The sequence below is a fragment of the Ascaphus truei genome, chromosome 11, assembly GCF_040206685.1.
Source record: "Ascaphus truei isolate aAscTru1 chromosome 11, aAscTru1.hap1, whole genome shotgun sequence".
Classification (NCBI taxonomy): Eukaryota; Metazoa; Chordata; class Amphibia; order Anura; family Ascaphidae; genus Ascaphus; species Ascaphus truei.
In genome coordinates, this window is record NC_134493.1 from 57,769,736 (window position 1) to 57,784,020 (window position 14,285).

General features: G+C 45.2%; 1 protein-coding gene across 1 annotated transcript in view; it reads left to right on the top strand.

Annotated features, from left to right (window-relative positions):
• Positions 1-14,285, top strand: part of LOC142463604 (uncharacterized) — a 131,327-nt gene that overhangs the window by 12,550 nt on the left and 104,492 nt on the right. Inside the window, exons 3-4 of the mRNA XM_075566552.1 lie at positions 2,470-2,676; positions 7,344-7,393. Coding sequence (XP_075422667.1) covers positions 2,470-2,676; positions 7,344-7,393 — 257 coding nt within the window. The remainder of the gene's footprint in view (positions 1-2,469; positions 2,677-7,343; positions 7,394-14,285) is intronic.

Below are 14,285 nucleotides of genomic sequence, written 5' to 3' on the forward strand. Positions count from 1 at the left end.
TTCAGCTTCTGGTCCATGGTGCAGGGCCTCCTGCTCGTAGGGCTCCTGCCAAGGACCGGGGTTCTCCTCAATCGCTGACACACGCAGGAGAAGGGACGGGGCAACCGGTTTTTATTGAGGTAGTTAGGTTCAATTTCATTCTCTCTTCCTCCTTCCCTGGAGCAGACCCCAGGGGCGTGAGGCCACAAGAGCCCCTCCTTAACCCCCTTACCCCCTGATGGGGCAAGGTGGACGTAACCACCTCCATAGGGAGAGGCTACCCAGGAACTCCTGTAATCTGGAGATTTTTATACCTGGGGGAGTGGTTGGTAACCCTGCCCCATACTGAGCAGCACCTCTGCAGAGATACCGCCCCCTCCACCCCTTCCAGGCATAGGCGCCTCCAGTTCCAGGCTACACCTGGAACTGGTACCAATGAGTGCTACTAATAATGCTCACATGCAGTTTCATGGGAGAGGAGATTTACCCCTAACACTGCCTGCACTTTACCAGGACGCATATGCCAGGGCTAGAGGACACACAGCCTGGGCACTAGGCTACATTATTATCGTTTATCCGTGAAGCGTAAGCGCAGTACAATGGGGCGCAGAGCTATGTATATTACATAAACAAACGGTTACATACAGGTGAGCACAAACACGCGCAACCAGATAGAGAGAGGTAATGAGGGCCCTGCCCCTGAGGGCTTACATATAGTTATGTTACTGTACGCAGGTATTGTATTACAGAACTTAATTCCTTTTATCCAATGCTAAACAGAAAAGAAAAATGGTGCTAAAAGCGCTTAAGCTATGTGAACAAAATATAATGTGAAGTATAGTGATTAGTTAAATAGAAAATACAAGGGAACCATATCTCTATCTCTCTTATAATGCAGCCTGACACCCAGCAGAACAAGATCAGAACATTGTACAAATACGAACCGGCGCCTCAGATTGATCCATAAAAATGTCCAATGAGCTTCCAAATATTAGAATAAACTTGGGTTGGAAGTCCAATCCTGCACCTCTGGAACGGCTTGTTGGATCCATGGAGATACGTCCCGTGATATGTGGGAGTTAAGCACAGAAGAAAATCATAGTGTATACTGCTGGCACAACTTAATCCCATGTAACATACAAACTCACCACATATAATAACAAACAAATAAACAATACTCAAAACTGCAAAGTAACAACAAAAAACACACAAACAAAAAACACAAACAAAAAACAGCTGAAAACAGTTAAGCCAGTGTATTAAAAATGTATTAAAAATGTAAAAGACAATAAAATGTTACAATTGGGATAGCGTGATGCTGCCGGTCTGGTTGGAAAAACCAGAATCCTACTCACAACAAGTAAGCTTTCCAGGCGTGGCGATATACAACAACTAGCAGCGAGAGGCTCCTCTCCCCGACGGCCGCCATTATACCGGAGTAACGGCTTAAGGAGCGTGTGCGCGGCTTCGGAGCACATCTGCAGATGTCCCCCGCAGCGGAGGGGATCGCAGCAGTCTTTTTGCCTTGGTTGCATTAGCCTGTTTACGCCTTATTTTTTGTGAGTAGGTTTCTGGTTTTTCCACCCAGACCGGCAGCATCACGCTATCCCAATTGTAGTATTTTATTGTCTTTTACATTTTTAAATGCATTACCTTAACTGTTTTCAGCTGTTTTTTGTTTGTGCGTTTTTTTGTGTGGTGTTTTTTTGTTGTTACTTTGCAGTTTTGAGTATTGTTTATTTGTTTGTTTGTTATTATATGTGGTGAGTTTGTATGTTACATGGGATTAAGTTGTGCCAGCAGTATACACTATGATTTTCTTCTGTGCTTAACTCGCACATATCACGGGACGTATCTCCATGGATCCAACAAGCCGTTCCAGAGGTGCAGGATTGGACTTCCAACCCAAGTTTATTCTAATATTTGGAAGCTCATTGGACATTTTTATGGACCCAATCTGAGGCGATCTGTGCCCTAGAGAGTTTACAATGTAAGGCTGCGCTTATAGCGACGCGACGTCGCCCGAAAACAAATACATTGCCGCCGCCGCGTGCGCTTATAGTAAGCGTGACGGTGACGTGGCGACGCAAATTCCTGAAGCTGGCAATTTTTGATTTTTCAAGGGCTGTCGCCTCATGTGACAGCCCCATAACCAATCAAAGGCCAGGTCGCCCACGCCGCCGCAAAGCGAAATACAACTTTTGCTAGCGGCGACGGGTGACGTCATGAGTCGCCCGTCGCACGCACTATACGTGCGGCTTAAGTGGGAGTAAGGAGTTATAATCCTATAACACTCAGAGAAAAGGGATCTGGGGGCCTTAAATCTGTCCAGTCACCTGCAGATGACACTGAGACAGAAGGATCCCGCGGCCCTTATAGACTGTTACTCATATTAGGAAGAAGAATGCTCCCTTACTAATCTAGGGACATAATCAGTATTGCTGTATATTGTAATGTAATGTGACGTGTGTTTTTTTGCATGGGGTTTAGGACACAGAAATGTGTTACTGGTGATCGGTGACGTGGAAGACTATATGTCAGAGGAGACGATGAGAACCCAGTTGGGTCAGAGTTGTGATCTGCTGCTCTTCACCAAGGCAGAACGGGACCATCTCATCCCAACTGAACAGCGACAGCAGACGGAGAAGAGCAGGATGGGAGATAAACCGTACCACATGAGACGTGTCCTGAGCGGAGGTGAGCGTGAGACAATAAGATGCCGAACATTACTGAGGCCCATATTCTATCAGCACACATCTCCTGAGCCCCATATTCTATCAGCACACATCTCCTGAGCCCCATATTCTATCAGCACACATCTCCTGAGCCTCATATTCTATCAGCACACATCTCCTGAGCCCCATATTCTATCAGCGCACATCTCCTGAGTGAAAAAGAATTAAAGTGCGCAACTAAATAACCACTAATGGTAATAACAGTGATAAAAAGCAGGTGAATACTCCAAAAAAAACCTATAATTAAACTAAATAGTTAGAACCACATACTACCACAATGTAATAAATAATACAATTGTACGTAACCGTGACGAGTGGTTAATGATAACGTCTGCAGCCGTAAATAAGGGGGTGGCCCGGCACCCCCCTAGACACTGGAGAAATGGAAACAAAAAACAGCGCAAAACGCAAATAGTGAAGTAAATCAAAGTATTATTACATAAAACGTAGGGATAAATATTCTGCGTACATCAAAAAGCTAGAACATAAGCATTGAGTGTGCACAGCACACAAGTTACCAATGGCCAGGTAGGGGTTCAGGAGTCAGGAACAGGTCTCTGGCAGGCATCTCGGGTTGTATCTGTGGGATTCCTCCTCTGGAAGAGTAACCGGAAATGGTAAATCCGCCTCAGTAGAAACCCTCCCTTTGGTCGGGTGGTATCAGGAGTGTCCAAAGTTCATTCAAAGGTTTTGGCACGGCAGCGGTCCTCAGATTAGACAGTGAGGGGGACTCCAACCATACAGAGTGTGCTCCGAGACCGGCACTGCAACAGCCGGGAGCGGTCACTCTCACAGCAGTGTCTCTGGTCAGAGATGACGTCGCTCCGTCACAGTGCGCCGTATGATGACGTCACAATCGCGGTTTGCACAAACCAATGCACAGGGATGAAAATAGTCTCAATAATGCCAAAAACCAATGAGAATAAACAGCAAAACCTACTAGACATAGGTATTAGTTAGATCCTACGCGTTTCGTAGTATAGCACTACTTCATCAGGGATGGACACATCTCCTGAGCCTCCATTCTTCCTCTGATGTTCTTAGTGTTATGTTCTTGTGTATCCTCACTGCCTGGCTTCTAGGGAGATTACATTAGTGTGTTATCTATGCTTACTCTGCATGGGTTACCCTGACTCGGGCGGGATTCGGGCGGCTGGGCGATGAGGTGGCGAGGTTGTAGAACAATCGGCGCCAGGAACTTTTGTAATACAACTGTTATTTATTCGTGTCCCCGAGCACAGGGAACACTCATACACACATTTACATCGTTGCATTGTATTTTATAACACACATACGTGAATATGGTTCTGTCATTTGTGCCCACTCTTAACACTGGAATGGCGCATCGGTACCCCCACGCAGAACCTACCCGGCATCGGCAGCAGCTGTCAGCTCTCTCCTCTCCCTGCTTCTGTCTTCAGCTTCCGCAGCCAGTGTCACGATAGCTTATGACAGGTTGTAATTTACACCAAAATATATATAACTGGGTTGAACTGGTACGAGACTTAGATGTGATAAAATATAATTTATTCCTTGATAAAGGTGAACACACAAGATATACAAATAACAGGCAAAATATGGACACTTACTTAAAGATTAGGACAAGACATCAGGATACAGGATGGGCCATTTCTTCCATATTTCAGTTGACATCACAGCAATACTTGCAGCTCATGAATGAAGACACATGCATGAAGACATGAAGACCTTTTGAGTAAGGGGTGACTCTGACTTAAATACCATGTCAAACTCATCTCTTAACCCTAGATGCCGAGTTGTCTAGCAAAAATCTTTGAAGCAGATTTTGGGCTTCTATTGTAAGTGTGAAGTATCACACTTAAAAAAACACTCAGTTCCTTGGTTCCTGGGCCCAGCATAAACAATTAGGCAGTTAGCCTTTGATCACCAGGCTATGTTAATTCCTGCAGGATGCCCTTCCTGCCTATTAACATAACAGAGGGAGTCTGCAGTTTCCAGAACAGAACCAAAATTCCACATACACTGTAAATAACTTCATAACTTCAGTTCAGTAGTACTTACTGGCACGCGAGACATATTAATACATTCCGTCATGCATGACGCTCCCAATGAGACTAAATATTACCGTGTAATACTAAAATTAAGAGAGATATTAATATCTGTCTGTTAGGACCGGCTAAACATCAGGTGTTTGTATTCCTTATGTGCGAGTCAGTCCCACGAATACACATATGTAACTCTTAGCACGTTCAGCCGAGGACATTTCATAATATTCTTATATTTAATACGGTCACTCATTCTGATATCTCCTTGCGTAACCGCACCCCTGGCCCCCATCAATACATCCTTTGAAGCAGGGACCCCTGGGTAGTGGACATTTGTCACCTGGTGTTAGATTTCACACCCAATGCCCCAGACCTCCTAAATCAGAGGCGTTTGTAAGTGTGAGTTATAACACTCTAGCTTCCTGCAAACAGGTAGAGTGGCTGAGCCTTTGATCAGGGGCTGCTTCCTAACCATTTGGTCGCTCTCCTGACCATTTGCATTTAGTAGGCAGGCATCTTTGAGGGTAATTTAAACAAAGGGCTATAATCACTAAAGAAATATTAACCCTTGCCCTCCCGGATGGATCCCAGCATGTAGGTGATGCAAACACTGGCATAACACGATACATTTTCACAGGGGAATAAACATTTGGATATTGAAGCAAGGCTAAACTCATTACTGGACCTCAGTCCAGTTAACCCCTTGCTTCCCTGATGAGAGTAGAGGGTGGCCAAATGGGGTTGTAACCCCTTAAATCCCAGGCCAAATCCTCCCCATCGTCACAGCCAGCTCCCTTAAAGAGACAGTGTGTCTCTGTGTGTGTGTGGGTGTGTCTCTGTGGGTGTGTCTCTGTGGGTGTGTCTCTGTGGGTGTGTCTCTGTGGGTGTGTCTCTGTGGGTGTGTCTCTGTGGGTGTGTCTCTGTGGGTGTGTCTCTGTGGGTGTCTCTCTGTGGGTGTCTCTCTGTGGGTGTCTCTCTGTGGGTGTCTCTCTGTGGGTGTCTCTCTGTGGGTGTCTCTCTGTGGGTGTCTGTGTGTGTGTCTCTGTGTGTGTGTCTCTGTGTGTGAGATAACGAAAAGAGAGAGGTTCACCCGCTCTGCCAAATGTATGTACAGGGGTGCACAGAGGTTATAGTAAACACATAGTCAGACATATTGGGGGTTGTGATACTAAGCACAGGAACCCCCTAGAAACCCCCTAAAGCGAACTCTCCTGTTGATTGTGTGACTACTATTAAAAGCAGACTGTGTGACTGGTTCTTAATATGTATTGTTGGGAACATGAATATAAAACCCCTTTAGTAAACAGTGGAGGATATTGAGAACTTAAAATACTTTTAATGATATTAAATGTTAAAAAATATGATCCTCCTTTTAACTAAGTAAGGCCCTGCTATAGCACACTACCGGTGTCACCTGCACTCGTCCATGTGACCCTCCTCCCTACAGGTGTTACCTGCACTCGTCCATGTTACCCTCCTCCCTACAGGTGTTACCCGCACTCGTCCGTGTTACCCTCCTCCCTACAGGTGTCACCTGCACTCGTCCATGTTACCCTCCTCCCTACAGGTGTTACCTGCACTCGTCCATGTTACCCTCCTCCCTACAGGTGTTACCTGCACTCGCCCATGTTACCCTCCTCCCTACAGGTGTCACCGGCACTCGTCCATGTGACCCTCCTCCCTACAGGTGTCACCTGCACTCGTCCGTGTTACCCTCCTCCCTACAGGTGTCACCTGCACTCGTCCATGTTACCCTCCTCCCTACAGGTGTCACCTGCACTCGTCCATGTTGCCCTCCTCCCTACAGGTGACACCTGCACTCGTCCATGTTACCCTCCTCCCTACAGGTGTCACCTGCACTCGTCCATGTTACCCTCCTCCCTACAGGTAACACCTGCACTCATCCATGTTACCCTCCTCCCTACACGTGACACCTGCACTCGTCCATGTTACCCTCCTCCCTACAGGTGTTACCTGCACTCGTCCATGTTACCCTCCTCCCTACAGGTGTCACCTGCACTCGTCCATGTTGCCCTCCTCCCTACAGGTGACACCTGCACTCGTCCATGTTACCCTCCTCCCTACAGGTGTCACCTGCACTCGTCCATATTACCCTCCTCCCTACAGGTGTTACCTGCACTCGTCCATGTTACCCTCCTCCCTACAGGTGTCACCTGCACTCGTCCATGTTGCCCTCCTCCCTACAGGTGACACCTGCACTCGTCCATGTTACCCTCCTCCCTACAGGTGACACCTGCACTCGTCCATGTTACCCTCCTCCCTACAGGTGTCACCTGCACTCGTCCATGTTACCCTCCTCCCTACAGGTGTCACCTGCACTCGTCCATGTTGCCCTCCTCCCTACAGGTGACACCTGCACTCGTCCATGTTACCCTCCTCCCTACAGGTGTCACCTGCACTCGTCCATGTTACCCTCCTCCCTACAGGTGTCACCTGCACTCGTCCATGTGACCCTCCTCCCTACAGGTGTCACCTGCACTCGTCCATGTTACCCTCCTCCCTACAGGTGAGGTGACATACTCTGTTCATAGCTGCACATAACATTGATACATTAGCTCCCCTCTCTCTTTTTCTGCATTTACAGCTTCTAGTGATGGAGCCCAAAAGAAAACCTCACCTTCTGACTGGTCCATGGTAAGAAATGTAAAAAATAACTGAATTATTTACAATACTTCTTGCAATAACTATTTTGTTCAATGGAAGTGACATACAGTTGTGTGAAAAAGAAAGTACGGCCTCTTTGAATTCTATGGTTTTACATATCTGGACATAATAACAATCATCTGTTCCTTAGCAGGTCTTAAAATTATGTAAATACAAATTCAAATGAACAATAACACATGACATATTAAACAGTGTCACGATTTATTTAACAAAAATAAAGCCAAAATGGAGAAAACATGTGTGAAAAACTAAGTACACCTTATGATTCAATAGTTTGTAGAACCACCTTTAGCAGCAATAACTTGAAATAATCGTTTTCTGTATGACTTTATCAGTCTCTCACATCGTTGTGGAGGAATTTTGGACCACTCTTCTTTACAACGTTGCTTCAGTTCATTGAGGTTTGCATTTGTTTATGCACAGCTCTCTAAAGGTCCCGCCATAGCATTTCAATCGGGTTGAGGTCTGGGCTTTGACTGGGCTATTGCAACACCTTGATTCTTTTCTTTTTCAGCCATTCTGGTGTAGATTTGCTGGCATGCTTGGGATCGTTGTCATGTTGCATGACCCAATTTCGGCCAAGCTTTAGCTGTCGGATAGATGGCCTCACATTTGACTCTAGAATACTTTGGTATACAGAGGTGTTCATGGTCGACTCAATGACTGCAAGGTTCCCAGGTCCTGTGGCTGCAAAAACAAGCCCAAATCATCACCCCTCCACCACCGTGCTTGACAGTTGGTATGAGGTGTTTGTGCTGATATGCTGTGTTTGGTTTTCGCCAAACGTGGCGCTGTGCATTATGGCCAAACATCTCCACTTTGGTCTCGTCTGTCCAAAGGACATTGTTCCTGAAGTCTTGTGGTTTGTTCAGATGCAACTTTGCAAACCTAAGCCGTGCTGCCATGCCCTTATTTTTTTTTCTCTCTCCTGGAAATCCTTCCAAACAAATCATACTTGTTCAGTCTCTTTCTAATTGTACTGTAATGAACTTTAACATCTAACATGCTAACTGAGGCCTGTAGAGTCTGAGATTTTGTAACTCTTCGTTTTTTTGCAATTCCTATGAGCATTGCACGGTCTGACCTTGGGGTGAATTTGCTGGGACGTCCACTCATGGGAAGATTGGCAACTGTCTTGAATGGTTTCCAGTTTTGAATAATCTTTCGCACTGTAGAATGATGGACTTTAAATTATTTGGAAATGGCCTTATAACCCTTCCCAGATTGATGGGCAGCAACAATTGCTTCTCTAAGATCATTGCTGATGTCTTTCCTCCTTGGCATTGTGGTAACACACCTGAATGCTCCAGACCAGCAAACTGCTAAAACTTCGGCTTTTATAGAGGTGGTCACACCTGCTCATGATCAATTAATTAAGGGCATTTGATTAGCAGCACCTGTCTGCTACTTAGCATCTTAATTCATATGGAAGCAGTAAGGGTGTTGTAACAGGGAACTTATCCCTGTTCAGTAATGTGCCTTTAATCTAGCAGTGTGGTAGTTAATTACTAAACACCACCTGCCTGATTAGATTGTTTACAAAAAGCCTGCCTTTGAGACAGGAAGTAACTCTCTCCTAAGCTCTGACTGAGAGCTGACCTTTGGAGCTGACCGGTCTTGAGCTCTGCACAGCAGAGCTGATTTTCAAGACACAGGGAAAACTACTGCACCTGAAGCTGAACCAGGAAGTGAGATTTTCCCTCCAAGAAACAGATAAGACTTTTATTCTTAAGAGACTGCTTATATCTGCTTATTTCATGTTATATGTTTTGGGGCTGCGAGAACTGCTTGACTAAGGGAGATGTGAATTATTGCATAGTGTTTCACTAGAAATACTCCCAAGTGAATGGAAGCTTTGTTTCCCCCCCCCTGTGTTTGGATAAAAGAGGTGTCCTTGTATTTAAAAAGGACCGGAGAGTTTTATGTGAAATTTTTTGTTATGCTTTTTGCCTACAAACAGGTCTAAAAAAAACAAAACAAACAAAAAAAAACCTCATGCAGCAGAGATCAGATTTAAAGGGATACACACCACTGAAACTTACAAAACCACAGATGGACTCTTTACCCCAATCCCAAGAGGAGAGAGATTGCTGAAGCAGCTAAAACTTTATTTGCCTATCACAAAGCGTAATATGGTAATTGAAATAGGGGTTTTGCCTTCCAGCCATAGTCAGGGTTCAAGAAGTGAGTCAGCCCTTAAAAGGGATAGGTGTATGTTTTTTTCAAAAGTTTCGCTGAAGCAGTGAATACAGATGGTGACCCACGAGTGGTACTGATTTTGCAAATAAAAGTTGCCACACCGCATAGGGCTACCAGCTGTGAATGCAGTATATGCAGAAAAGTGTGAAAATTGAGAAAGACTGTGCTGAAGCAGGGGAATTTTTAGCAAACAAATGCTGAGTGTAAAATTGCCCTATAAAGGAAAAAGTTTTTCAAAGCCAATTGCTGAATGTTGAGTCCACTGCAAAAAATGTTTTTTTTTCTGCAAGTAAAAAAGTATGCCTATTATCTTGGGAGCAAAACAGACACCCAAAGTGTGAAGTGTGAATGCCATAATACCCAAAGATGAGACTGAAAATTACTGAACTCAGGCAGAAAACCAAATTCTGTTGCTGAAGCGGAGGGATAGCACCTAGCAAATAAATGGTGTATAGCAAATAGACTTTTTTTTTACCTAGCAACTGCACATCTTGTATACCTGATAAAAAAAAATGCATGCACAATACTGCTGATATTGAAAAAAAAAAAAAAATTACCAAGAAAGAAGTCTACAGAGATGCCTGTGAGAGCTACGACCTCTACAAGCAAAATATGCCCATTTGTAGGACTACCACAATTGGGGGTTCTAGCAAATAGTGGCAACAGCTGCAATAGCGCCTCCTGAGGTCAGGAAGAAAATTACACCTGATAGCCTAAAAATGGAGGACAAGATGCAGCGTTCCTGTAATGAACCCTACCCCACGGAAGAGTGGCCCTTCCAGTCCAATAAAGAGGAAGACATCTCTTACGGGGATCCCGAACCGAGTCACACCCACAAAACACCCCAAGAATGGTGGGGGTGCCTGAACTCGGCACGAACAGAAAAGACCGCTCCCTTTGACGAATATGATCAGCAGGAGACAGAGCGGGAGCAGTGGATCACCGAATATTTCTGTCCGCTAAAGCAGCTGCAAGAAAAGCCTGGCGTATACACTGGCGACACACTTTATTCGAGCTCGGCTAGTCCCACGAATTCGGGTATACCCGGGTGTATTGAGGTTTGTGACTGTTTTCTGCCCGAGTGCATTGAGGTATTTTCCAAGCAGGGATTGAAGCATTTTATTCCCGCTGGCTGCAATACTGCACAGTATATATATATATACTGCATTACAATTCATGAATTTATGCCATCTGGTAGACACGCGAAGCATTGCAGCCTATTAAATCCTAATCATTATCATTTAACAGATCAGCCGCCCGTCAGCCAGGCATGAACCCAGGCTGGGAAGGCAAACGCAACGGGGCTTGTCAGAGGTATGGAGCGGCGCATTCCAGGTATCTGCCAGGTACATACTGGGTATTTGCTCGAATAAAGTGTGTCGGTGCAGTATAATGAAGCTGCTAAAATTTCAAATGAAGATGGAGACCCCAATATCCCTGAAGGGACGGTGTCATCCAAATCAAAAAGGCGGAAAAAGTAAAAGAAAAGCGGTTCTTCACTTACCGTGGAAGTAACAGACACGTCCGCAGATCCTGTGGAGAAAAAGGGGGACTGAGTTGCCCTGCAGCCTAGAGAAAATGGAGAATTCGTCCCGCGGATAACCGAATATCCAGAGGGCCCAAGGCAGAAGTCGTGTACCCCAAAGAAGTGTCTGTCCGGTGCCAACAGTGAGGAACCCTCAACCAACCATCCCAGGGAAGTGGAGTCGGAACCAGTGAGTGACGATCCCTTGACCAGCCCTGAAGACGCCCTGAAAATTGCCAGGCGTGACTGTGATCTACTTCGAGAACAATTGGAACTTGAGAGAGCAGATAATGCTGAGTTACAGATGGCGGTGCTCACAATGTACTCTGAATCTGGAACAGAATTGAACGATCTCAAGACTGAACTAGATACTGCAAATGCTACTATTTCTGCCATGGATGAAAAGCAGAGCCAATCTGATAAAATGGTGGCTACGCTAAAGCGGAAGTATGAGGAGGCACTGAAGCAGATGACAGTCTTCCAGCAAGAGGTTCACACTCTTCGTATAGAGCTGAATGCCTCACAACGGGAGGTCAACAGTGTCCGGATAGAAGTGGATGTATGTCAGAAAGAGGTTCAGACACTCCGCAGAGCACTGGATGCCTCACATCATGAGACCAACAGCTGCCGCACAGACCTGGAAGTTGCCAGAAAGGAACTACACAGTCTCACTGAGGAGCTGGACATTGCTAAAGAAACTATTGGTAATCTTGATACAGATCTCAAAGTCTCTCAGAAGGAGCTTCAGACCCTCAACCTAGAGAAGGAAGTCTCACGCCAGGAGAGTGTCATTCTCAAAGCAGATGTGTGTAAATGGAAGGAGGACTGCAAAGAAGCCCTGAAGAATACAGAGACTGAAAAAGGAGAAAATTCAAGATTAAAAAGAGAAAACTTAGAACTGAAAGAAGAAAATTTTCAGTTGACAGAAGAAGTCAAGGAAAAGTTTGACGCAGAGCACCGACTGCAGAACCAACTGCAAGGTCTGTGTACACACCTCCAGTATGCTGAGGAGAAGCAGCAAACGCTACAGGAAGAAAAACTGCAGGCTGCTAAAGAGGTACAAGCGCTGCAGGAACGTCTGAATACCCAGTACGTCCCCACAGAGCAGTATGAGGAGCTAAAGGCCACGCTGCATGTCTTCAGAGCATCGTTGGAAGCGGAGCTTCGATACCAGGTGACTCTGTATGAGAGGGAGCGTGAGAAGGCTCAGAAACTGGAGCAAGAGCTGGAGAGACAGAGAGACTGTTCCATTCCCTTGAGTCAGTACACCAAGGAGAAAACAGACGCAGCGGCAACCTTGACGACAAAAATTACAGAGCTCCAGAATATGAAGGAGACTCTGATACAGATTCCTCCAATACGGAAAAAGGTATTGGCTCTGCCCAAGCACCAGTATCCCACAGTAACTAATGCCCGCAAGGACAAGGGTACAGTGAGAGTTGGGGACTCCACGCAACTTCAAAACAAAATTACAAAGTTTGAGCCACCAAAGAAAGCACTAGCCAAACCAACAGCTGCCCAACAGGCAACAAACAGAGGTAGGAGTGCAGAATCAAAGCCAGAAGAATCCTTAGCTGAAGAAGCTGAACTGGCGACTCCATGGTGTGGAGAAGCTGCAGAAAGACCACTTCAAGAGCAGATAACTCTAACGGCTAGTCCTAACTGCTCTACAACTGTTGCCATACACTTTGTCTACAAAAAGAGAAGTGCCCGACGCAACAGAATTCTCAAGACTGCGCACGTGATAAAAAGACTTTACGTGGAAAAAGTCCTCCTCGAGCGACTGAGGAGTGCTGATCTCAAGCATCTTCGGGAGGAGACAAAAATAAACTGGAGAAAGGGCTCCAATCCCAGCGGGACAGAGGGTTCTCTTCCTCCATCCACTCTCATTCAAGTCACAGAGATCTAGAATGAGAGTAGAAGGATGGGCTTTGGCCGTGGTAAGCCCGAGCTTCCCACAAACAGGGGAGGTATGTAACAGGGGACTTATCCCTGTTCAGTAATGTGCCTTTAATCTAGCAGTGTGGTAGTTAATTACTAAACACCACCTGCCTGATTAGATTGTTTACAAAAAGCCTGCCTTTGAGACAGGAAGTAACTCTCTCCTTAGCTCTGACTGAGAGCTGACCTTTGGAGCTGACCGGTCTTGAGCTCTGCACAGCAGAGCTGATTTTCAAGACACAGGGAAAACTACTACACCTGAAGCTGAACCAGGAAGTGAGATTTTCCCTCCAAGAAACAGATAAGACTTTTATTCTTAAGAGACTGCTTATATCTGCTTATTTCATGTTATATGTTTTGGGGCTGCGAGAACTGCTTGACTAAGGGAGATGTGAATTATTGCATAGTGTTTCACTAGAAATACTCCCAAGTGAATGGAAGCTTTGTTCCCCCCCCTGTGTTTGGATAATTTTCCTGATGAAAAGGAACAGGCACAATAAAGCCTATTATAATTTCACATTATAAAGCCTCCTAATTGTGTACCTCTGTGAACTTCCGTCTACAGGTGTACTTAGTTTTTCACACATGGCTTCTCCATTTTTTCTTTATTTTTGTTAAATAAATCATGACACGGTGTAATATGTCATGTGTTGTTGTTCATATGAGGTTGTATTTACCTAATTATAAGACCTGCTAATGAACAGATGATTGTTTTTATGTCCTGATAGGTAAAACCATGGAATTCAAAGAGGGTGTACTTTCTTTTTCACACAACTGTTCAAGATGGAGATATACATGGAGGTTTGGGTTTGCATTGGTTGGGATGGGATGTAGGTGACATAAGATGGAGATATACCTGGAGACTTGGTTTTGCATTGGTAGGGGTGGGATGGAAGTAACTAATGGAAATCCCATGAGTCTTCTCTGTGTATATCTCACTATCACCTGCAAACGGAAGAATCGGTGGTAGATAATCACTAAACTATGATAGTGCCGCTTTGGACACCATTGAAGTCAATAGAAGTTCCAAATAGCATTATTGGCGCTTAATGAATAATCCCATATAGATCAAATTCAATATTATACTAAGCCGTCTTCCCCATGCTCGGGAATATTTCATTCATTTACATGGAACTTAAATCCCGAGTAAGAGTAAGACAGTGTCACGGCATATGGGGTAGGAGCCAGTATGGAACG